The following is a 25,675-nucleotide window of genomic DNA, read 5'->3' on the forward strand; positions in this document are numbered from 1 at the left end:
TCTGTCTAGTATTGCCAACCATGTTAACCTCAATGTGGTAAACAGTAATGCAAACATAATTCATCTCACAATTAAGTGATTATATAGTCTCCACCTACACTGAGATTACATATAAAATAATATCAACATAATATTAAACCATATTAAAAAATGTCATTATACTTTACTTATCCATTCAAGACCAACAATGTCAATTTTTATCCTAGCTACTACTAGTTGATTGTTGTGTGTATCTGAATTACATTTGAAACCTTTCCACCTCGATATAATCGTCAATTATTAAAATGTTCACATTAGAAATTACATGATATTTTACATATATAAAACTAATTTTTTTTATGTATATTTACCTTGTTGCCAGTGGAAACCTAAGTAAAAATTGACCAGAAGGTTGCATACAAAGCATTCTATAGAAGGGTGAATACAAATCATTCTATACCAAACTCAAGATTGCAGAAGGGCCTTATAGCCATCAATTTTGACAACATTGAACTTGCAAGCATGATATAATGACTAATACAAGAATGTTGAAACTATAGATCCTTAACTAAGTGTCTTGCACTCATGCAAATCACTTAGATGTTGTAGCCATTTAAGATTATGTGTAGCACCCAATTTGTCTATAAAAAATAAGTCATAAAGTATTTTGCATACAATATGCCCGAGTATAACACAATATTGTGTCCAAGTTTGTATTTTTGGGCAATTATTGGAAATTTAAACTAAACCAATAGAAGTTTACACAATTTCTTTTCATGTTCCTCCTTTCTAGAACGATTCCAAGCATATCCTACCACAATTGTCATGATATCATGTTTGTGAAATCTCGTCCAATCATTTGTGCATCCACTAATAACTAGTCCATTTACTCACAACCCTAGAATGCCACATCTTTAAGTGTAATTGTGCACTTTCCAAATTGGAAACCAAATGTTGTTTTTGGTTGCCATCTCTCAACAAGCACACTGTAAATGCTCTATCATAGTTATAACACTTAACTTGGATAAGTACCAAAATCTAACAATTTCAAGGTAAGGTTGCAATAATGAATTAGGTTGCTTAATTGTTGTCAATTTATGCCTAGTACAGAGGACACACATAGGTTGTATCAAATAAAATAAAGTATGTTAAACCACCAAAACAATATTAAATTATAAAAAAATTCAATAAACACTAAAAAAACTAATCTAAACAAAAATGAATATAACAAATATAATTTTTGAAAAATTATTTTAATTAGTAATATAAATAAATTACAGGCTCTTGTAATTCCACATAGGTGTGCTCCTTTTCACCATAAAGATTGAGATTTTGTTGCTCCATAATATTTTTTTTTATGTTTTTTTCTTTTATTTTTGTAATCATATTTGGTCTTTTACAAATTTTTGTCAAAACAAGTCGAATAAAATTTATACGCTTATATAGCTATCTAGCACACTTGTGCTATATATTAAGTCTCACTCTTAAGTTGACTTGACTTATAAACCTCTACTTATCATTAATTCACTTTATACTCAAGTCAAGATTACTTTTACTTTAGACAACTTATATGTATAAATTATATTTCGATTTCACTCTAACACAACTTATATATTTCATACAAACAAGACTTTTATTTATTTTTTGAAGAAAAGGCATTTTTAAAGTTTTTTTTATTTTAAATCTAAAAAAAATTTTAAAAGCAAAATGTGATAAAATGTGTCATGTGAGAGAGAAAAATAAAAATAAAAATTATTGATAAAAACTTATTATAAAAATTTTGAAAAAGTTTTACTAATATATTATTTAAATATTTTAAAATGATAATTATTTATTAAAATATGACTGAGAATTTTGAAATTAAAAGTAAAAATTATTAATTAAAGAGTAAAATTTACAAATTTTATAACCGATAATTAAAAAAATGTTAAACAGGGTGATTTAGGCAATTCTGAATTTTGTGAAAAATAAAACGAAGAGAAACAAGAGGAGATGCTAAAGAAGGAAAAAGAACAGGGCATAGAGATCTGAGTAGAAAAAGAAGAAAGCATAGCATCTGAGCGAACAGTGACCCTTTGGAACCAAAAAATGCAAACCCCAAATTCATCGTCTCCATCCCCACCAACACAGCAACACCACTGGCCGTCATCCCTCTCAGTTCCGTCATTCTTCAACCTCAGAGACACAAAATCAAAACCCACTCTTCTCTACACAGTCCTCGCCATCTCCCTCCTCTCCCTCACACTCATCCTCTCTCTCTCCCTCTCCTCTTCCTCACACCCTCCCCCATCCGGACCCGACCCGTTTCTCCACCCCACCCGAACCATCATCTACGACCCTCCCCCTCCCTCCATCGCTTATCTCATCTCTGGCTCCCACGCCGATTCGGCTCGGATCCTCCGCTTGCTCTCCGCCACCTACCACCCCCTCAACCACTACCTCCTCCACCTCGACCCCTCTGCCCCCCACGCCGACCGGGAGCGCGTGGCTCTCACCGTCCAGTCCAACCCAATCTTCAGAGCCGCGCAGAACGTCCACGTCATGGGGAAACCCGATTTCGCTTACCCCAAAGGGTCCTCACCCGTTTCCTTGAACCTCCACGCCGCTTCCATTTTACTTCGCCTTTCGGTCAACTGGGATTGGTTCGTTAGCCTCAGTGCCGATGCGTACCCTCTTGTTACCCAAGATGGTACGGTATGGCACTGCTCAATTCTATTTTTCGGTTCCATCTTTCTAGAGCTAGTAAAATGCGCTGGCCCGACTAAGTTTGCTAAAACAGAGTTTGAACTTTCAGGCCTTGGCTTGATCCACTCGGGCTTTTCTTTCATCGGATTGGTGCTAGTTTTGTCTATTGAAATGTCACATGTGGGTTCGAGTTGGGCTTGGGTTTTTATTTTTGGATATTACTATTTGCGCCAACCTTTTTTTCTATTTACATTTCCCTTTTTTATTGTGAATTTCGGAATTTAATTTCTGAAAATGTATTTAATACCTTCTGCAAGTGAAAACTAAATTTCCTAAGTAATTTGCAAATAACTTCTAAAATTTAATTTTTGGAAGCGATTTTATTTTATACTTTCTGAAAACTGGCCCGCCCGATGAAGCTTGAACCGGCCAACTTGAATTGGCTATACTTTATATGTGAATTGAAGCTCTCTTAAAAGATTTGACGTTGGTTTATATATTAGTCTATAGAAGATGAAATTGCCATTTTAATCCCCGAAAGATGAAATTGTTTGATCAATTTGGTTGTTTTTAGGGAATAGATTGACATTAAACAAAGGATTAAATTAATTGACTTTTTTATTTTTCAGGGATATAAATTTTAATTTTATCTTTAGTGGATTAATGTGACAGAATTCATATGTTTTAGGGGCTAAAATGATGCTTTACTTTATATGAAATGAATATGTTACTTATAATAACGTGTTTTGGTGTTTTGATGGTTTGAATCTTTTGTGGGTGTGTCAGATCTTCTCCACATATTGTCATTTCTGCCTAAAGATATGAACTTTGTGAACCATTCAAGTTATATTGGATGGAAAGAGTAAGTTAATGTTCCTGTGTGTGTTTCCTGTATTTTGTTATCATTAATGTTTGTTTTGCGTAGAGGATTATAATAATAACGTGTTTAATGTTGTATAGAACTATAATAATGATACTTCTACTTGTTTTTCCATGTCCTTTGATGATGTAGGGCAAGTAGGTTGAAACCTATTATTGTTGATCCTGGCCTGTATCTCTCTGAAGGGACTGAAATGTTTTATGCTACTCAGAAGAGGGAGCTCCCTACTGCTTACCGTTTGTTTACAGGTGTGTGTGGCTTTTCTTGTCATGTATCTGGGTCTCTGCATATTTTGGCTTTTCATTTTATTTGATTAGACAGTGCCAACAAGAGTGAAAGATAAGTGCAGCAGTGAAGATAATGTTGTGATGAATGACTTCACTGTTATTAGAAAAAAAATATGACCAAGAACTAATGTTTTCAGCATAAAATAGGAGTGGCACATATTGAGAAGAAGGTGATAGAAAATTGCATTATGTGGGTGGGCCATGTGAGGAGAAGACCAACAAAGGCTCCAATTAGAAAAGAGCATCAAATCCAATTAAAATAGATAGAGGAAGACTAGAATGCATTCAAGGAGAAATTGTTTAAAAACATGACCGTGCTCTAAATGGATTTATTTTAAAAAATTGGCTTTTAGTAAACTCTTAACAACATCATTTGATTCTTGTAGCTGAATATGAGATAATATTACATATCAAGCTGAACATGATATCCGAGGTAAGTTAGATTAACCCAGTTATAGCTCTTCCTAAAATTCTGTATGTAACAGACATAGGTCAGCTGTTGGATAGAGTTATAGGAGCGATCAAGGAAGATAGAAGTTTGGTTATTATCAAATTATTAATGGAGAAAATGTGCTGTTTTTTATTGCATAATTCAGTTGACATGATTTTCACACTCAGATATTTAGTTGCATTGTAGCATTTGTTGTGGCTACAATCCTCATGAATTCCTGCATCATTTTTTAGCTCAATACAACCACAATCTTCATATAAACTAAGAGAGGCCAATGGCACATGGCAGCCATAGAGAGGAATAATTTGATGGAGTGTTTTAGCAACAAGTGCAAAAGTGTCACCATAATCCAACCCAAATATTTGATTGTACCCTTTAGCTAGCAAATGAGCCTTGAGTGTGTCAACCTTGTTGTCAACACCTTTGATGGTGTATACCCACCTACAACCAACAACAATATTCCAGGTAGAAGAGGAATAAGGTCCCAAGTACCATCTGCTGTAGTGCAAACATTTCAGCAATCATGGCTGTTGCCGACTAGAATAAGCAAGAGCATCACCTACATAATTAAGGACTAGAAATGAAAAACAGAGAGACAAGCATGAAGGAAAGGAGATAAATGGTGATAACTCAAAGTAACGTGAGGAGAAGGATTACGAGTAAAATGGATATCTTTATGAAGAGCAATAGAAGGATTAGGCTCAAGAGGCAGGGCTGTTGAAAGTGAAGGAGTTGGCTTTGAAGGTGAGTTAGAATGATTGTCATTGTTGGATGGTGGTGATGCAAATTGATGGTGTCAATGTTGGTAGACCAGTCTGTAAAGGATGAGAAGGAACTAGCGGTAAATCTAGGGTGGACAGAGGCTCCACTAGAGGAAAATAGTGAACAAAGATAGGTGAGGGGACTAGAGAAGTTAAGACATATACTCAGAGATAGAAGATGCAAAGGGAACAAATTCAAAAAAGGTTACATCATGAAACACAAGATATCAGCAATAGACAGAGAGTAACATTTATATCCAATGAGATCCCTTTTAATAATTTTCTCCAATGTTCTTCTAGGTATCCCTTTATACTAAACTAATCATTCTACTACTTATTGATGCCTCCATTGGCCTTCTTTACACGTCCAAATCATTTTAATTGATTTTCTGTCATCTTTTCCTCAAAAGATGCTATTTTAATATTCTTTCGAGTATGATTTTTTATTCTGTCATTTTTTGTGGACTATTCATCCATTTTAGCCTTCTCATTTTTGCAATTCTCACTTTTTTCTCATGTTATGCCTATAAAGTCCACATTGACTACCATATAAGATAACTAGTCATATAACAATATGATTAATTTCCTTTAAGTTTGATAGTACAATTACAAATAACTACTAATACTGCACTTCATTTTAACCACCAGATTTTATGTGTAACATCTTCATTAATTTCTCTATCATTTTGTAAATAAAATTTGTCATTTTTTATCATGTTTTTCCTTATGTACTCATTTATTGCCAGCTTTTTTTATCTTCTTGATATGCACTTCATTTCCCAAACACTTTTTAAGAAACAGAGCACTTATTGCATTATCATTTGTTTTTCTATTCTGAGTTTAAACCAAAAGTTGAAATGTTGCATTCCTTAAAGTCTTTTTATCTTCTGGTCTTCTTCTTTCTAATAGTAATATTGAAGTTTCAGCCATGGCAGCAATATGAGAAATAAACTTGCCACTTTTCATGATCTTGAATGCTTACCATAATGATATAGATCATGGTCATCTATTCGCAATTTTGTGAATTGTTAAGCTAATTTTTGAAATGTGAGTCATAAACCAATTGAAACATAAGATTTAGAGAGACAATGAAAAAGAGCTTAAAAATATCATACAAATGATAAATGATGTATAGTGCTCAGTGTATAATTTTAAACTAAAAAATTATCGTGAGTCACACTACATGAATCAGAATCATAAATCATAGCTGTGTTAACCCTACATTTCAGAAGACTGAATAAGAGCAATGCAATGCTCAAATACAATGCACTGAATGAGTGAGTGATGGTGCAAAACCCCTTATTTCTGAAGAATGAAAATAGAGCATTTGACATTCAGTAGTTCTCATTTAGTTATTTTTCATTTAACAATTTAAGCTTATTTGAATTTTCAATTGAATTCATAAGAAGTTGTGAAAGAAAAAGTGTATCGATTAAAAATAATTTGGTGATATGGAATCACACTGATTCGTCAATATATGTCAAGATTCAGAGTCATTCACGATTCATCACATGATACAAATCACTAACTAGCCAAATTATATCAAACTGTGTGATTTGAATTGTGAATCATAAAATTCTAGTAACTATTATGATCTAGATTGCAAAAGAATCATAAACCAGTGTTCAAAATGGGAATGCAGGCTATGCAGGGTAAAGAACCTGTTAACTAATGCCCTGGGGACAATCCTCTGGATGGACCACCTTCTGCTTGTCATGATCCTAGGTATGCCATTGGCGCCCTTTCAAAAAGTTGGCATATCTTCCTACCACAATCAAACCATTTCCCCCTAGGTGGGTAGGCTTCATAGATCAACCTACCCCCTCCTCTTTTATTGGGGTTTGGGGCTATGTACACCTGTTTGTTACTCTTCCTGGAGTTTACATATTTTTCATGATGAAAGGAAGAGTTTAAGGGACCCTTGAGTTGGCAATAGTTTCCATTTTCCCTTCAATTATATTTTTATGTCCAACTTATCACCTTTGAACGGGTGTTGTCTGTATTCTCACTTTTTCCTTATCCAGGTATTTTATTTTGTACAAACATTTTCATAATGCTTCATCCATTTGACACTCTAATGTGGAGATCTCATTCCTTATGTTATTTATTCTATTATACATACATGTCTATTTAAACATCATGTATGTGACCATCTTTTTTGTTGTGATTGCACTTGAATGCCCAAATTTTGATCTGTACATTTTATAGGCATTTTATAGTCACAAAATATCTGTTGTGCATCATAGTGTATATATTTTTTTACCTTCTCTTAAGTGTTCTGTTCATGATTGCTTTAAAGGAGTGCTATTTTGGATGTGGTCAGACTTTAACTGCCTTGTTGCATTCTTGAGCTTTTCATGTTACTTATTATCTATTTTCAATGATTTGGAGGATATTTTACCCTGATCTTGTTGTACTTGTCTATATTCTCACCAACAAATTTTCTTTTCTATCAATAAAAAAATGGAGTTGATGTAACTTATTCTTTTATTGTGCAGGTTCATCTTTTTCTATCTTAAGTCGTAGTTTCATGGAGTTCTGCATCTTGGGAGAAGACAACCTCCCAAGGATCCTACTGATGTATTTTGCGAACACACCATCATCCTTGTACAACTATTTCCCTACAGTTCTCTGTAATTCTCGGCAGTTTAACCGGACAGTTATAAATCAGAATTTATTATACGCTATTCATGACAGCCGTAGAAATGATCTTAGACCACTTAATTCCACTGATTTTGATGACATGATTCGTAGTGGAGCTGCCTTTGCTCAGAAGTTCCAGAAAGATGATCCTATGCTAGATCTCATTGACCAAAAAATTTTGGGTCGAAGTCCTAGATCAGTTGTTCCTGGTGGATGGTGTTTAGGTGAGCCTGGTAACAGCACGTGTTTAACATGGGGTGATGCTAAGATCTTGAGACCTGGTACAGGTTCTCAACGACTTGAGAAGGCAATTGTTGAATTGCTGTCGAATGGCACTTTCCGATCACGTCAGTGTATGTATGAATGAACTCACTCTAGTCTGATGTCTCAATGTAATAGAATAGACATTGACCTCGAAAGAAACTCAAAAGGATTGGGAAGAATTATATAAGAATCAACTGCTTGGTGTTGTGCCTTGCCTATTGGAAATCTTGTACCAAATTCAGGGTTTGGATTTTTTTGGGCGGTGCTTTATACGAGAAAGGTATGAGTATGTGATATGTATTCTGTTAGTGCAATTTTAACTTTTTGCTAATTCTGATTGGCATTTTTATAATTTAATGTGGATGCCAATTTAGCATGTATGTTCAGATTTGGGTGCTGTTTGTTGGCTTAGAGATCCTTGCTTCGTTCTTAAATGCTGAAAAGTGGACAAAATGCACTCTTTAAGTGGGAATTCTTTCTAATCTCATCTTACAATTGTGTCAAGGTGTTAACTTTATTAAGAGTTTACACAGGCATGTACATTGTTCTTGAATCATGAGATGATATATAGTTAATGAGGTTACGAAGTTGTGAATTACATTTTTATCATAGCCTTATTATCAAAGTAGTACCCTTTGGAATTAGTTTTTTTAAAAAACTGTTATGATTTAGTCTACATTTTAAACATATTTAGAATTAGTCTTTATTGTTAACTGTTTTTTACTAAGTGATAAGTTAGATAATGAAAGTTTAATTTATCACAGTCACGTCATTATTATTATTTAAAAATTAATATTTAAAAAATTCCTAAAAAATTTGTTACATCTCTCCTCCCAGTTTTTCTAACCCTTTGCTAACTTAGAACGTGTAATATATGTATGTATAGAACTTTAGCAAATGTAATCTAAGGTGTGATTGTTATATTTGGTATTTATTTATATTTATTAACTTATTAAGTTTAATTAGTTAAGTTATATAATTATAAAGGGAGTTACAAGAATGCATCTCAAATACATCAAGTTGAATAACAACTAAAGCTTTCTTTAAAGACTTCTCTCATCTTTTGATAACTTATTCTTAAAATAAAATTTGACCATTTTATTTTGAAGATGATTCTTTTTTTCAAACCAAAATAATTACTCTATCTAAATAAAATTTTAATTATAATTTGCTTTTTTTGTTTAATGTAAAAATGTTTTAAACATAAGTGAAAGCGTTCTTGATTGTCACAAAAGAAAATGAAAAACAAAAAATCATGCATTCTAGCATAAAATCCAAGACAAACAAATATATAAAGTGATATGATAATTTTACATGTAATTTTTAAATTGGCACAAATTTATTTAAACTTTAGTGAAAGTTTGGAAAGAGAAAAAAAGTCTTTGAAAAATAAGAAAGAAGAATGGAAAAGAAGTGAAAGGAGGATTAATACAAAACTCTCTAAATTAAAAATACTTAAAAGTATGAGATTAAGAAAGTTTAAAGGGTTTATAACTCCCTCCTCTCATATAAAAACTCAAGCAAAGATAATCACCATGATAAATTTGTTATGTAGTATAAATGCCTTGCATAAAAAATTGGGAATAATTTTAGTATAACCACCTAATGTTATGTACGTTACTGAAATTTTTGGTGCTGGTAATATTAAAAAACTATTTTGCTACGGCCACTTGTTCTTGAAACTGGGAAAGGTGAGCATATATTTGCAACTGAATTATTAAATTCTAATTCTAAGTTGTCAGATGACAAATTTCATTGAATTTCAAAGAGCGACATTAAAAGAATATTCACAAAAATTCATGAAAATAGACAAATTTTGTGAGGAATGAAACATTCGCATGTATTTTCTATGTAAAGCTCTGTAGAGAATAAAGCACACGTGACATAAATAAGAGCTTATAAGCTTGATCGTGAAACTTAACAAACTAAACTTCTTTTCATAAAAATTATTGAAATAAATAAACAAATAAAATCTTATAAAAGGATCAAGTTATTTTTATGTCTAAATAAAGTTTGTATGAGCTCTTTCATATGCCCCCCTAAGTGGTTGAAAAATATCAAACCGCACATTCCACAACAGTGTAAAACCTACTCTCTACAACTATCAATTCTCAAATTCTGTTAATGCAACTAATAATCACAAAATATTACGATTGAAGCCAAATCCTTGATTTCTCTTCATACCTAACTCTAATGGCAAATTCCATGCTTCTTATTATCTAACCATGTGAGCAATTTGCTCCTAATGTCTACTCAAGGAAATCTTTAACAAAGTTAAAATATGAGCTTGTCTTTGTTCTCTTTGCATTTGTTTTGCATTCGAGCATGTGTTGTACTTATTCCTTTTATCTCCATCAGTGATATATGTAACACTCCAAATTTTGTAAGGATATATATATATATATATATATATATATATATATATGTATATATATATATATTGATTTATTCATGTGAATGTATGTGCGCTGAATTATGTGGCTGGTTTGGTTGATTTGGAAAATTGGCTAAGTATGTAGTGCAGAGGTGCTCTCGCTGTAGCAAGACGATCCTGAAAGGAAGGCGCGAGACTGTTGCCTTCTTGTTGTAGAGAGAGAGTGATAGTGAGGGATGCATTTCTTGGTGCAGTCTCGCTGTAACGAGATTCTGCAGAAACCAGAGTGCAGTTTCCTATGAGATTTTCGTTGTAGCGACAAGAAGCGTGGCTGCAGCGAGGCTGTAGCGAACGTTTCGCGGTCAGAGGGGTATTTAAGGGTTTAAGGTTCGGAAAATTCATTTTTCATCCTTCTTTTTGAAATCCTTTCGATTCTTTCTACTTTCAACCCGTTCTTACTGATTAAATTGTCTCTAAAGCCGTTTGGAAGCTAAATTGAAGGTTGAAATCGAATTTGGAACGCTTGGAGGTAAGTTTATGAGTTAGGATTTTCGGTTTCTCGTCCCTCTTTATTGTATTCGCAGTTTCTCATGGAAATTTCCATGTTTTAGGGACGAAAATCCGTGTTGGGAGCTATTCTATCGTGAATTTTGTGAAGGGTCATCATTCCAAGGTAAGGGGAGTTAATCCCAAACCCTAATCTCCCTTAGGTAGCTTAAAATGAGAAACCCTTAACTATTTTGATAACTATCTAAAGGTAACTTGTAATAGAGGTTCTAAATAAAACAGTCTTTGAGGAACATTATGATTCTACTAAGTAAATGTTGTTAGGAGTAGTCGAGATATGTTATTTAATGTTTTTGGAGTAAGGGATTATGCTTGACCTTAGGACAGAAGACTTTATTATTATCGAGAAAATGTGTAAGTTAAGTTATGCAATTGGGCTGAGTCCGAAGGTGTCCGACCTTCGGCACATTATATTAATATGTGATGTATGAACTGTTTGAGGATTTTCTATGTCGAGTGTTTGTTAATGATTGTGGTATATTGATATTGGTTGAACTAGGTTATAATGAAAAATATTAAGGTATTTTGAATGAATGAGTTGGTTGATAACATTTTCATGATAATGATATAATTATCATATATGTTGTTTAATAGTGAAGTATGCCAAATGACTAAACCTGTGATTTGATGCAAGTGTTTGACTGTTCTTAAATAAAGAAAGGATTTTCTGTGTGATGTGATCATAGTGCCATAGTGATGGGACCCCAACCCCAAAACAACAATGAAGACCTTTGGAATAAAAGCCCTACAAGGCCCACTGTGTGGCAGGTTTACTCTAGTAGGAAGAAAGCCAATAACCAATAATTAGGAAGTCTGTTATTATTCTGTTATTAGAATGCTGTTTTGAATTTGAATAAGTCAGTTAGGATATTTTGTTATCAGATTTGGTTTGTTTTATTATTCTTTATTTAAATGTTAATTTGAGGAATGGAGGGGTTTTTTTTTCAACTAGACTGGGGAGAGGAAAATAACATTCTCTGAGAGGAGCTTTGACTCTGGGGAATTCTTGTAATCTTGATTCCTATCATAATCAATAAAATATCATTTTCTTTTTCTTCAATTACCTGAACACAGATTTTGGTCCTTAACACATAGTGAGCGTGACTACGTGCAGTGATCACACGTGTGAGTGAATTGAATGGAATGCTAGAAAAAGTGATTATAATACGGGAGTCGGAATAGATAAATGGATGTGATTGCAATACAGGTAATGTGGTACGACCCAAAGGGTAATACACCAAGTTATGTGGTTCAGACTCACGTATTATGACACGTTGCTCTATAAAAAAGGATGTGAAAAAGAATGAAAAAATGTTGTTAGTGAATTTAAATAGTTACAGAGATACATTGGGGGTATAAAGTCCGGAAAAGATTTGAAAAAATGAGAGTGGTGAATGCTAAGTGTGAATAAGTGCACAATGATTTGCTGAAAATAAAAGCATTCACAGGCCACATATTCATTTCCTGATGAGACTTCTGACTATACCTTTGTTAAAAGAAGCTGAGTTGGCACACATGTATCCGTATTGTAGTGGCTAACCAGCGACTGTCTAAACTGTAAAGTCTTCAAGAGATTCTAGAAGTATTAAAAATGAAATTAAAATAAATGCGAAAGTGTAATGTGTTTGAAGTATAGATTTTATACAGTCATAATATATACATTATAATATATCAATTGATGTTGTTATGATATATGTGTTGTAACACATCAACAGGTGCGATTAGAACACGTGTGTTGTGACATATTGATTGACGTAGTATAATACATGTATTATGACGTTTAGATTAGTAAAGAGATACATGATCTGAAGTGATAAACATGATTGATTGTTTGTCCTGCATAGGCTCCTTATCATGACAACTTGGATGATTTAAGTGATATTGCTAATTTAATCCATGTTAAATAATATTTCTAGTATTATACATACATGTAAGTACTTTACTGATACTAAACCAAAAATTTAGTAAAACGAGAGATACCCACCTTTACTAATAATTTCAGGTGATGAAGTAAAAAGATAAAAATGTCTGACCCATCCTAGAATTATAATCCAAAGATATTAGAAAAAAAACTATTCTGTAGAAACTATGACCATTTGAAAAAATGTATTACTTTATTCAATTTATATCTTGTAATGACTAAATTTTGTAAATGATTTTAAACGTCAAATTTTAGAATTTATGATACTTGAGCTAATTTCGTTGGAATGAATATTTTGAAAATGTTCTTAGTGAAAATCTTAAATTTATATATACTCGAAATAAACTAAATGCTTTGTTAAAAGCAGAGTTAAATTTTATTCAATTACTTCGAAGTTTCAAAATTTTACCATAGGAAATTTTGACTCCAATTAGAATGCTATAAGCTTTCTTAAGAGGAAAATACAAATTTTGTCTTTATCTTATTATTGAGTTCATGAATAGAAATAAATTCATTTTCCATTTGCCTTAAAAATTTATTTATTTGAATAAAGAAAATGAAGATGTTTCAATATATTGCACATAAAAAAGAAGTAAGGCAAGTGGCAATGAATCAGAAAACACCAAAAAGAGTGGCTACAGCAAAAATTAGAAACAGCCCTCCACCCAAGTAGCCAACCTGAAGAAAGAGAAAGGAACTTACATTAGAATCACAGCCTTTGAATATTATTAACAAAATTTCACGTGATACTCCTCCCTTTTCCTACTTTACTTTAGCCTCTCCTAATTCATATAATTGTATAAGAAATTTAGTTGGTTTGTGTAATTGAGAGGGGTATGCGGTGTTATGTTATTATATAAATTAAGGGATGTTTGTGTAGGCTAAAAAAAAGAGGGGTATTGAGTAAAATTTTATTATAAGGAGTGTGAATGTAATTTGTCCTAAATTAAAATGTTCAAGCATTCAATCCTCAATCAAGTTATGACTTATACCAGTTTTTCAGAAATGTAGTTGGCAAGGAATGCTCCTCCAAGAATAGCAATAGAAGTTGCAAGTAGGTGTCCAGCAATGGCTCCACTTGCCACACCCCAAGGAGACTGAAAAGAATAAGATATTGCTGTAGTTAAATATGTTACGCAAAAGCTGTGAGTTATCTCAGAATTTAAAAGTTCACCTGAGCAGCTGCAAGTGCAATTGTTGCAAGCATTGAGCGATCTCCCCATTCCTATGCAATTTCAGTTACTAGATTAATATTCATGCTTGAAAACATAAACCAATACAAACTGCCAGATTCTATATATACAGTGTTAATGATCACTACCAACAACTTAAAATTTAACATTCAACCAGGAAATAATTATTTAGCGTGAGACTGGGCCTTCTGAACATAATACATGGATCAACAGTACCGAGTTTTAATTTGAGGGTGCCTATATTTATGGAGAGTAGTGGGAACATTTTAAGAAAATGCAAAAAAATTGTAAGATTTTCACAATGCATTATATTCTGTTGTTTTATTATAGTAATGAATTTACAATCAGAAATATATTGTTAACTTGAGTAAACACTGAAATTTGTATTAAATTATTAATTACTGGAAACAGTCTGGTTTGTAGGCCAGAATTGTGGTACAAAACATGGACAACACAGGGTTTCCCCTAACAAGGAGTCTCCTTCTGCATTTAGCAAATAGAAAAACTACCCAATGAACAACCATCCCCAAACTCCAAACACAGAATCTCGCACTAACTGTCACACCATTCTATAACTTCCTAAATAACTGCATACAGTAATAATTCAGGGCTACTGACTTTCAGTTTGCTTCTTATCCCTTCTCACATAAACTTCCAGAGGTCTATCTCTATCATATATGCTAAGCTGTTGCCCAATAGAAAGTATAAGAGAAAAGGAGCCTTACAGCAAAAAATACAAGGCTGAATGATTTCCAGATAATCTCAAGTGGATTTGAAAGCCCATCCGATGCCTAAAAATATTTTGGAAAGAAGTGGTTAAAGGTGTAAATGACAGTTAAAATTGGCAATATCAAAATTAAATAATGTAACCACCTATGCCACCAGCCTTGCATATTGTACTGAGTTGGGTGTATTATAAAACTAGCCAAAATATTCATATATGAATAAATGTCCAGGCCTCTAGGTTATGCATAGGGTTCAAACCTTTTCTTTCACAAGCTCCTCTGCTTCAGCAAGTTCATCAAGTTCAGGAATGCTGTTATCACCCTTCTTAACCACATCTGATGGAAGATCCCATGCGTCTTTTATTGATTTTAGGCCAAAAAACAAAAGAAGAGCTACCGCTGCGTATGCTCCAATTGGTATGGCTGTTGGTAGACCACACAGAGCAGAAACATCAGTTACTATCATAAGAAATGATCTAGATCAACTTTCAGCCAGGGTATAAAGAGAATTCAATACTACAGAATTCCCCTGAAACCAGTAGTGCTGAACAAAAGTTGAACAAACACTGAATGAAAATTATGGCATACAGACTTCCAATATTGTCATCTAATGTAAAATGTACAGTGAATAATGACGACAGATTGACACTACGAAAGCCAAAACCTACTTACTGCCGATGAATAAAATTTTAGTCTCTCGTAGTGGAAGCTCAGAAGGGCCATAATAGCAAAATATTTCATATCAACATTGAACAAGGTAACTGTAACTTGCATTCCACTCTGAGATACTTAAAACAACTTTCAACTATAATGAGAAATGTTAGCAACATACTCTCTTAACACATTCTTTCAACACACTTTTTATGATTGACAGAAATTTATTGAAAATCACAAAAATTATGTAGATTCTACTCCTACTTTCACTACGAGTCTCACTCATGTTTTTGTTATTTTCAAAAAATTTAGTTAATAAATGAGTGTGTTAGAGAGTACATTCGTAACACTCCTCGGCTCCTTGCTTATACTTAGAAGAATAAATAGGTGGACTGTTTTCTAAGATCCTAGTGTTCCCAATTCTATAAAAAATTCCAAATGTTTCTCTTAGAAATGGACTAGACCTAACTCAACCCCAAAAACTAGTTTAAGAAGAGAGGATTGCCCAAGTTTAAGGAATGGTGATACGATATTTGGAGACATATTCACATTGCTTTTTCTCTGAACAGCCAAAGACTTGGAGTTGTTGGTTGCATTGGGCAGAATGGTGATACGATACCACTTTCATGCTACGACAGGGGTCAGCCCTTTTCAAGCTGTATATGCTAGGAAAACCCCTTCTTTGGTGAAGTATGATTTAGGAGAAACCAAAGTGGAATCAGTTGAAAGAGAATTAGTTGATAGGGATGATGCTCTCAGACAACTGAGATATCACTTACAATGGGCCCAATAGCATATCAAGAAATTTGCTGATAAGAGGCAGCTCCAGATTTTTGAGGTGGGGGATTGGGTTTTCCTCAAACCAAGGCCTCACAGGAAGCATACTGTTGTCCAGAGGATCAATTCCAAGCTGGCTGCTAGGTTCTATAGCCCATAACAGATTGAAAAACTGGTGGCTAAAGCGGCCTACCAGCTGAAACTACCTCCTTAATCTAGGATCCACCCTGTTTTTCACATTACTCAACTTAAAAAGGCAGTGGGAAATTATCAGCCTGCACATGATTTGCCAACTGGGTTGGAGCTAGAAGTGGCTGCAAACATAGTTCCTGAGAAGATTCTTGCAGTTCAATACAAACAGAAGAAAGGGGTGGTGTTCATTATCGGTTAATCAAGTGGAAAGGGCAGCCTGCTGAAGATGTTACTTAGGGAAGATGCTCTCACAATTTCCACTCAATTTCCAGATGTTAGCCTTGAGGTCCCATGAACCTAAGTGGACAAGTCCAGTCCAACTCAGTCATGGGTCTTGAATTTGGAAAACATATAGTAGGAAAAGTAAGAAGGGCCAGAATGGGAGTTAGAGAGAAAAATTAGTTACAAAGAGCAGATTGACATGTAATGTTTTATATGGTGGGGGAAAGAGAGAGAATGGGTCAGTTATGCTTTTTGATTGTTAGTAGTGGACAAGGGTGTGAAGTTTTTTAGGAGCTTTGCTCTGGGTATTGCAGAATTGATTCAGCAGTATTTTTCTTCTTCATTAATAATACAGTTCATATCCTTTTGACTTGGTCTCTGACATAGCACGAGCCACTAAATACCAAAATTTAAAAAGCCAATTACAGTTAGTACAGACTGCTGCACGTCAAAATAGAATTAAAAAGAGACAAATATAATTAGAGAAGACATACTAATGTAAAAAAGAAATTAATGACAAAAACTATTCTCTAGCTTTCATTAAACCTGTAAACCTTGCGATATACTAATTTTCCAATTCCAGCTCATACACAAAATATCAATTCATTTGCAAGATCTGTTTGTGTAGTTTATCAAACATATTATACTAAATCAGTAGTTCAGTATTATGCATTGCCCAAAATGTTGTGAATTGAATTCTTTCACTATAAAGACATGCAAAAATAGGTTACAACTCACTGGTCTGGAACTGAGCAGGCACCGATTGAAAGATTCGGCCGATTACAACAGATAGGATTGACATTAGTGCAAGAGCACCCATTGCTCCCAATAGGACCTGGTCAACATATACAATATCTATTAAATATATAAATTATGTTCCAAAATTAAATTATACAGCTATGATAATCAGTAAGTAGAATTAATGCGGATAGGTACAAACCCAAAATGGGTATTGGGCTAGATTACCAATCAAACATATGTTATTTCATGATTAAACTATCTAATTAATTAATTAACAAACAAGTTAGACAGTGCAAGAAGGAAATGTAATAACTGGTACACCTACACAGGTTACTAGATGCAGATTCAGGCATGGCTTATACAGAAACAATGTTTTAGTAAAATTATTTGTCTAGGACTCTAGGTTACAAAAAGGATCTTATCAGTAGTATAGTATGGGTACAATTGGCAAGGAAGCTAATCAGTAATCACAAATTTACTGCAAGCTGATATATTAACCATCCATTTATAAATGTTTAAACATTCTAAAACTCCACTAATATAAGAGGTTGCATTCTTGCCATTTCTTGCAGGTCAAACCTATACTAGAGCACAGTAGAGATTCATGTGACAATATACGGGAAATTGGAATTTGCTGGTCCATATAAAGAACAATAGAGAGGGAATAAACCATAGTGAAAAGTAATTTCAATCCTAATAATCAGGAAGTATAGAAGAAAACAAAATTAAAACAATAACAAAGCAAACTGAATATCATCACATCAATAATGGGATTGTGCCACAGAGACAGCTGGTAGAGGGGAAGGAGGAAGACAAATGTTAAGAAAAGAAGTCAGAAGACTTACCAATCCTTTCTCATATTGCATTGCCAAGAGTGTGGCAATAAAGAATGTCTGGTCAAAAGATAAAGGGATAAACTTTAGGTCCATGAATACATACATGTGTAATGAATGTTCAATGAAAAATTAAACCTTAACAATCTACATAAGGTTTTATTTTTATGTATAAATTTGTGGCATTACAAAACTCAAACCACATAACTAAACACATTCCTAGCAGGATTTAAAATAAGACAATAATATTACTATAATTTTAATCGCTGTAGGATTTTCATGGCTAAGCTGATATTTTCTTGGAGCATGAAGAGTTCTACTGATCCAGATAACTTGAAAACTTAACAATTCTTGTAAGTACTTGTTATATTTTAATTTGCTAGCTACAGAACCAGCAACCCTCCTTTTTTGGATGAAAAGGTGCCTAAGTGGCACTGGCACCCATGAAGAATATTTGGTTAGACAATAAGTAGTTTGGGCTGAGAGCTAAGTGGGATTGCTAGGAATCTGTAAGTAGCAGATTTATGGAGGCTAAGTATAGTGTGGCGTGCTGGTTGGGATTGTAGGAGGCAAGGGCACACTTAAAATGAGAAAGGTAGAGATTCATGGTGAATAAGTAAAAGATAAGATGAGGAGGAAAGGTGACTTAAGAACCTCACTAGTAATCCCTCACTTAAAATCCTACCAATCCAGTGAGGTTCAATTCCCTACACTAAATAATCGTTGCTTCTCTATGAAGGGCATTACCCACGGCATCTTTTAGAGAGCACAAGGTGGTGTTCCTCTGTTAGGGTTCAGAGATGAAATCAATTAAAAGATTGAAGAAAAATGATGATCTTATTGATCACTTAGAAAGAATCTGGATTGCAAAGAATCCCCTAGAGCTAATAGCTCCTGAACAGAGAATGCAATTCTCCCCAAACAACCAACCAAGATAGAACATGCCTTAATCAAGAAACTACTCTCTATTTATAGTATCAGTTAGCAATATTAACAACTGACTCTTTCTACCCTTCCTCCTAACATAAACCTTCCACACTTTAGGTCTCTTATTGGTATCAATCATCTGCTCCTTTGCCTTGGTTCTAACATCCTCCCTATGTATGCTCTAGAGGATTGGCATTTTTGGAACACCGGAGTATTTTATCCTTGAAATATTGTATTCTAAACTAACCCCCTCCCCATTGCAGGAAAGAATATGGTCTCCTGCATAAATCAGTAAATCGCTGCCTTGTTTATCCCTTAACACTACTTTCTTTCCACACATTAATGATAGCTATTAACAAACCAGTAACCACAACCCAACAACACTTACAAGAATAAAGTATTCTTACACAAGCTGACAATGATCTGAGCATGGTAGAACATCAGTTATCATCAAGATCTCAGTATGTTCTGATAGCAATAAGTCCATAATTAAAAGAGTATATTATAGGAAAAGGAAGAGTAGGCCAGTTAAAGTTAAGGCCCAACCTAGAGAACAATCAGTTAGCTCATAATTAGGAGGCAGTTACAAGGGATGGATGTTGAGTTAGGAGAATTAAGGTGTCATTTTGTAAGTGAATAAGTCTGTGTAGGAGAGTTGCTAAGATCTCTCGAATATTTCTGGCAATTGTATGAAAAGTCTGCACTTACATTGGGTACAGAACTGTGTAAATTCTTAGTAATACAATTCAATCATTTTTTGTCTTTCCTTGTTGTACCAGTTCTATCATGTTCCTTCAATTTCTAATAAATTATGTTAGAAATATAAATTCCATAATTGAGTCTCCACTTAATATAACTTAAGCTATTAGGAGAGTTAGATGTCAATATGGTATAAAAACCTCTACAACCAAGTGAATGAGAGTTTGATCTTTGGTGTTGGGAACTAATATTCTTCATAATTAAGTAAATAATTGTTGAGATTCCACATCAACTACAGTTACGAACAAAGTAGAGGTTATAGAGCTTAAGGCAATCCTTACCTTATAAGCTACCTTTAAGATTGAGTTAGGCCTAAGCCCAAATTTAATATCGAAGATCTAATATTAGACCAACCTTGACTGTAAAAAAAAACAGAAAAAAAACTTGCCCCATGGAGATTCCTAGAGTAATTAACTTGACCCCGTGGATTTTCCACTGTTAATTACCTAGCACCGCAACTTTCCAGTGCAGCGTCCCTGGTCCCCACTGGTTTCCCCAGTGCAATTAAAAGAAAAGAATCAGTCCTACAATTTTCACACTCCAAATTTCCAATCTTGAGTATGAAAGAGTGTGTTTAGCATGGTTGTCAAAGCCGCGCTTTAACTTGTTGAAGCATATGATTCAATGTGTTGCAGGTTTCCTAGCGAGTCATGCAGCACTGTAACTCACAAATCTGCTTCGAGCGGACTGGATAGTAGCTCCAGATTGTTGAATTGTTGAAATGGTGCACCAAAAACGCACTGGATTGAGTTCCACATGTGGGTCAGGTTGTGTGACCCGTTTCACTTTAAAAGCCTATTTTTAACACTTAATGAACCCTAAACTATGCGACCCAACCAGAAAGAAACGTTTGACTCTCTGCCTTGGTCCCCCTCACACTGGACATTTTCTAAGCATCTTCTGCTCATTTTCATTTGTTGGATTAGGGTTTCTTAGTTACTTATTTCTATCTTTGGGCAGCTGAGCTGCTGCACCTACTCTTTCTTCTCCAGTTCTCTGTTGCTGTGTGCAGCTGTTTCGTGCAGTTAAGGGTTGCTGTTCTTTCAAAAGAAAAACTAGTTTTTGGGTGTTTGCTGCAATATACCTACTATTTTGTTATACTGTTTAGTTTTATGCATTTCTTTATTTTAGTCAAAAAATTATGTCATTATGATGACTTTTGAGTTATATTAAGACCTTATGAATCTTTAGTATAAGTTTTATTACATGTTGATGTGGTTTAAGGGTTATACTTCCTCTTTATTCTGTTTTTTATGCATGTATGTATGTGTTTAAATATAATTCAGCATTTTAGTTGACTCGTATAAGTCGTGTAACTATTCACCACTTACCCTCCTACTCCTTTCCAACCTTTAAACTCACTTTTGACAACCTTGGTTTAAGATCCCACATCTACCATAGTTATGGCCAAAGTAGAGTTTACAAGGTTAAGAAATCCTAACCTTATGAGCTAACTTTTGGGACTAAGTTTGGCCTAAATCCAAATTTCAGAATAATCAACTGTGCTTTGGCGTGTGTTGGAAATAGAAAAACCATTGTTGGGAATCCACTTAACATCTTAAGCTATGGGGTGGGAACTTATTGTGACTAAATAAGTATGCTGAGCCTCTAAGAAACAATAACTTACTAAAAGCAAGGATCACATACAAAGTTAAGAATGAAAACAAAAGGATCCAACAGAAAGTCTTCGTAATAACAGTAAAGTACCTTGTCCCCAATCTCTGAAACAAATATCAATGTAAATGCAGCAGTGAATCCTGATTTTGCAATTGCTGCTAGGACTGATGAAGGTCCCCCTTTCACAAAGGCTATTAGTGAAAACACAAGAGAACATCCCAACAGCACAAAAGCTATAGAGAGAGGATAAGGGATCTGATTAGGAGGTTTCACACTGCCAAATCATAAAATATATTTACATTAGAACTCTAATAGATCCATGAATGAGTATAGTACACTAAAGAAATCAACTGAAAAGAATTTACGACATGTTAAATCAACCTACAAAACACCCAATAGACATAATGTCCAATGTCAATCTGCTGAATAAATTAAAGACTTTTTTCTCTTTGAATGATGCATTCCACGTGTGACATAAACAACTAATCCTTTATTATTTCAAATGGTGACATGATTAGTGCTAATTTTCTCTTCAAGTTATTGCCTTATTTAGTATGTATGTATCTTTTATGAGCTCTCATCTGCCAGAGGAATATATTTTTTACTTGCATAGATTCATCAGGCTAAGTCAATATGAGGCATATTATAAGTGTTATATTGCATGGAGGAACACAATTTCCTTATAGAAAAATACTAGCACAAACCAAAGCTTTAATTTGATCCAATATCAAGAAGAGGATCATCTGATATTGTTTGAACAATAACAATATAAAATTCCCAGCCAGATTAGGCTCAGATTGATAACAAATAATTGGGAAGGAGAAAGAGTACAATGCAGAGGAAACAGGTTTATTGATACAAAGCTCGTTGAGGTTAGGAATTAAGATTATGGCTGGTTACCTTGTGTATCAAAAGACTCAACTCTAACACCAACATTAATAGTGTCAGCAACAATTATGCCATTTAAAGTTTTAAAACCAAAAGTTTATCCTAATATGTTCCTGTAGCCACCTTTCCCAAATGGTCATCTCTTCCAACAACAACAACCAAGCTTTATCCCACCATGTGTTAAATGACCATCTCTTGCACTTTAAATAAAATCAACCAAAAGAAAACTCACACTTTAGAAGAACTGTCATTAATAGCATTTCCTTCAAAGACGTTCTGACTGTCTTTCTCACCATTGCTTCCATAATCTCCAGATCCAACACCACTAACATTGGATGCTTGAGCTCGAATAGTGCCATGGGCTAAGCTCAACCTTGATTTATGTCTCCATCTTCCATAATCTCCAGATCCAACACCACTAACATTGGATGCTTGAGCTCGAATAGTGCCATGGGCTAAGCTCAACCTTGATTTATGTCTCCATCTTACTATATATAATTTAGGCACAACGTGACTCACTAAGACAACAATCATGAGTACAAAGAACATAATTCATATAAAAGCTAAGATGTGAGAGAGCATAAAATCCATACATAAGATTTTATTAGGATGTCAAAGATCAAAATTAACAGTAAACATATGATTCATCACTAGAACAGCATCGAACTCCATATGATAAAACATAACCTCAAAACAAAGTAGAATAAGTAACAATTCACAGCACAAAATCTTGAATTTGCTATCATAATTACGTCGAATCGAACAACATAAGGGTACAAATTTTGGATTTGGCCCACCCGAATTGGATATCCATATGAGCATAATATTTTCATTGTCAACAATAAAAACACACACTCAACTAGTGCTAACCAAAACAGAAAAAAAAATCCCTATGAATTTTAAACTAAAGGGTAAGACTTAAGAGCATAACTAGCTGCTTGAAACTTGAATCCAAGTAAAAGATAAGAAATTTTTAAATGGGTGTAAGAAAACGCCACTCACATGGGGATAAGATAGCGGTTGTGGATAAATAAGTAGAAGATGGTAATGCATGCACCAGTGGCAACAAAGGAGGAGCCTTTCCCCTTGAAACCAAAGGTGCATGAGAACCCAACCCTTGCATGTTAGACAAAACTGTGTCTACAATTTCATTTTTGGCTTTCTGGGTTCTGCAAATCTTTGTCAAAAGAGCTCAATTTTTTCACAAAGTTTCAAACTTTGAAGGAAACAAGCGTTCCCCAGTTGAGCTAAGGTTGGTGCCAGAAACAGATAGTTCTTGAAGGCTGCCACGTATGCAAAAGGGAGATAAACGGACACTCCATTCTTTAGTTCTTTTTTTTTTATCCCTTTAAATATGTTTTAATTTCAACAAATTTACTTGTGTTTGTCGAAAATATTTCAAGGGAAATAATTTTATCTCAAGTGATTTAATAAATTTAAAATATTACAATAAAAATTACATTAATCTATATATATATATATATATATATATATATATAACTATATTAATTTATTTAAAATGAAATTACTTATCCCACTCACTCTAATTGAATTTTAATTTTTTTTAAAAATATTTTTGTCATCTTTACTTGAATAAAATTTATTTTTAAAATATTTTTATGATTATTTAATAGTAATTAGCACTCACACATAAATCATACCCACAAAAAAAATAGTTTATGCATTATTTTTTTATTTAGATATTTTTTATTATATTTTAAAAATAAAATTTTATATAATTATTTGACTGTGTTCACCAAATTTAAGCTAGTAGGTTGTAAAGTTAAAAATATATAAATATATAGTTATGATATAAATTATGCTTCCAGAAAAAAAAATTTAAATTAAATAATTTTAAATATAAAATTATAATTTTAAAATATAATAAATTTAAAACTATAACATATTAAAGAGAAATATTGAGTAATTATGATAATTTATGATTAAGTAATTAATTTATTATGATTAAAATATTAAAATAAGAAATTACAATATGATTTAGAATATATAATTTAATTATGTATTATTTAATTAACTATTTTTATAATAAAATTTATGTTATATATATTTGATTATTAATTTTAGTGAAATAAATTAAAAAGGTTTATTTTAATAAGCTAATTTTATAAATTAGTTATAAGTCCTTTCAAATGCTTAGTAAGAAATTGTCTTATATTTCATATTTTATAAGTTTAAGTTTTCATTCGTTTTCTCTAATGGAGTAAATGTAAGTTATTTATTTTAACTTTGACTATTTCTTTATCTTAAAATGAGGTACCATCTTTTTTCTTTAAGTTTCTTTTATAAAAAAAATACGTCCTAGTTAATATAGTATAAAATAAATAAATAAAAATTACATAAATCAGTATAAATATATGATTGCATTAAATATATGTAATATAAACTATTGTTTAAATATAAATATAAATATTTGTTTTGCTGTATCAAAATGAGATTATGAAAAACCATAAATATTTTTGAAATTATTTTGATTCTTAAGATAATATGAAGATAAATACAATAAATATAAAATATTTTGATTACTATAATACTAAAAAAGTTACATGTTAATTCTATACAACATCAAAGTGTGTAGCATAAGATTGAATGGAAGAGAATATGCAACTACTAAAAATCATGGTTAGAGTAAATTAAGATGGTATAAACTATAATACAAAGCATTATAATATTGATAAATTATATGACTCTTGTTGTAGTTTTTATAACGTCATTAAATTCACTAACTTTTTTTAAATAAATATTGTAGTTTTTATAACGTCATTAAATTCACTAACTTTTTTTAAATAAATATAGTTAAGAAAGAAATTTCATTTGCTTACATGTGAATTATATTCTTAATTGTTCTTAGAATTAAATTAGTAAAGGATTAATTGGTTTTAAAACTTAAACCAATAGAATTTAATTTTTGAATTTCTTAAAGATTAATGACCTTATAAGTAAATTTCATTCATAGAAAAACTCAAAGTAAGATTATTGAATTTATTAAGCTTTAATTTTAAATTTTTTGAGAAATTAACATAAAATTAACATCAATTTTGGAGAAAAAATAGTGATTAATTTTGGACAATTAAGGCTAAGCAATTTGGCAAATAAGTTTAGTAGTAAAGTGACCTAAATTTAGGCTGATTTCCTCAAGCTAAATGGCTACGAATGTTGAAGGAAATTAGACATTTAAGCAAAAGTGAATAGTAACATCCAAGTGCAATGATTTGAACTTTGAAATATGCTTTGACTTTAAAGCATAAAGTAATTATTGTAAAAGAAAAAAATATGCTTTGGCATCAAAATACAAGGTAATGACTATAAAAGAAAAT

At 32.8% G+C, this 25,675-nt stretch overlaps 2 protein-coding genes across 6 annotated transcripts; one reads left to right on the forward strand and one right to left on the reverse strand.

Moving 5' to 3' along the window:
• The first annotated feature begins 1,962 nt into the window (after positions 1 to 1,962).
• LOC113872578 (beta-glucuronosyltransferase GlcAT14A) lies at positions 1,963 to 8,393 on the forward strand. Its single transcript, XM_027510230.1, has 4 exons — positions 1,963 to 2,668; positions 3,451 to 3,526; positions 3,677 to 3,792; positions 7,542 to 8,393. The coding sequence occupies exons 1-4, from the start codon at positions 2,068 to 2,070 to the stop codon at positions 8,051 to 8,053; spliced, it is 1,305 nt and encodes a 434-aa protein (XP_027366031.1). The 5' UTR covers positions 1,963 to 2,067; the 3' UTR covers positions 8,054 to 8,393.
• Positions 8,394 to 10,127: 1,734 nt separating this feature from the next.
• Positions 10,128 to 23,665, reverse strand: LOC113872579 (protein PAM71-homolog, chloroplastic). 5 transcript variants are annotated; one of them, XM_027510234.1, is made up of 12 exons: positions 23,343 to 23,645; positions 22,807 to 22,828; positions 22,573 to 22,713; positions 21,543 to 21,726; positions 18,162 to 18,209; positions 17,314 to 17,410; positions 14,990 to 15,153; positions 14,731 to 14,796; positions 13,987 to 14,037; positions 13,805 to 13,909; positions 13,389 to 13,490; positions 10,128 to 10,316 (listed from the first exon to the last, which is right to left on the reverse strand). In XM_027510234.1, exons 1-11 carry the CDS (start codon positions 23,461 to 23,463, stop codon positions 13,425 to 13,427), a joined length of 1,065 nt encoding a protein of 354 aa, XP_027366035.1. In that variant the 5' UTR covers positions 23,464 to 23,645; the 3' UTR covers positions 10,128 to 10,316; positions 13,389 to 13,424. The 5 variants fall into 5 exon arrangements, with proteins under 5 accessions (XP_027366035.1, XP_027366036.1, XP_027366033.1 ...); XM_027510235.1 differs by lacking the exon at positions 22,807 to 22,828 and having other exon boundaries at positions 22,573 to 22,731; positions 23,339 to 23,645; XM_027510232.1 differs by lacking the exon at positions 10,128 to 10,316 and having other exon boundaries at positions 13,266 to 13,490; positions 22,573 to 22,828; positions 23,343 to 23,665.
• Positions 23,666 to 25,675: the final 2,010 nt, after the last annotated feature.

The sequence above is a fragment of the Abrus precatorius genome, unplaced genomic scaffold (genome assembly GCF_003935025.1).
Source record: "Abrus precatorius isolate BTA unplaced genomic scaffold, Abrus_2018 Scaffold7, whole genome shotgun sequence".
Lineage (NCBI taxonomy): Eukaryota > Viridiplantae > Streptophyta > Magnoliopsida > Fabales > Fabaceae > Abrus > Abrus precatorius.

What these genes read in the sequence shown, in the direction of transcription:
- LOC113872578 (XM_027510230.1), top strand. Translation starts at nt 2,068, where the DNA reads ATGCAAACCCCAAATTCATCGTCTCCATCCCCACCAACACAGCAACAC. An exon ending in CCCTCTTGTTACCCAAGATG is followed by an intron (nt 2,669 to 3,450) that starts GTACGGTATGGC and finishes TGGGTGTGTCAG; the next exon opens with ATCTTCTCCACATATTGTCA. An exon ending in AGTTATATTGGATGGAAAGA is followed by an intron (nt 3,527 to 3,676) that starts GTAAGTTAATGT and finishes TTGATGATGTAG; the next exon opens with GGCAAGTAGGTTGAAACCTA.
- LOC113872579 (XM_027510231.1), bottom strand. Translation starts at nt 23,463, where the DNA reads ATGCAAGGGTTGGGTTCTCATGCACCTTTGGTTTCAAGGGGAAAGGCT. An exon ending in TGCAATATGAGAAAGGATTG is followed by an intron (nt 17,411 to 18,161) that starts GTAAGTCTTCTG and finishes TATGTTGACCAG; the next exon opens with GTCCTATTGGGAGCAATGGG. An exon ending in AGGAGCTTGTGAAAGAAAAG is followed by an intron (nt 14,797 to 14,989) that starts GTTTGAACCCTA and finishes AAATATTTTTAG; the next exon opens with GCATCGGATGGGCTTTCAAA.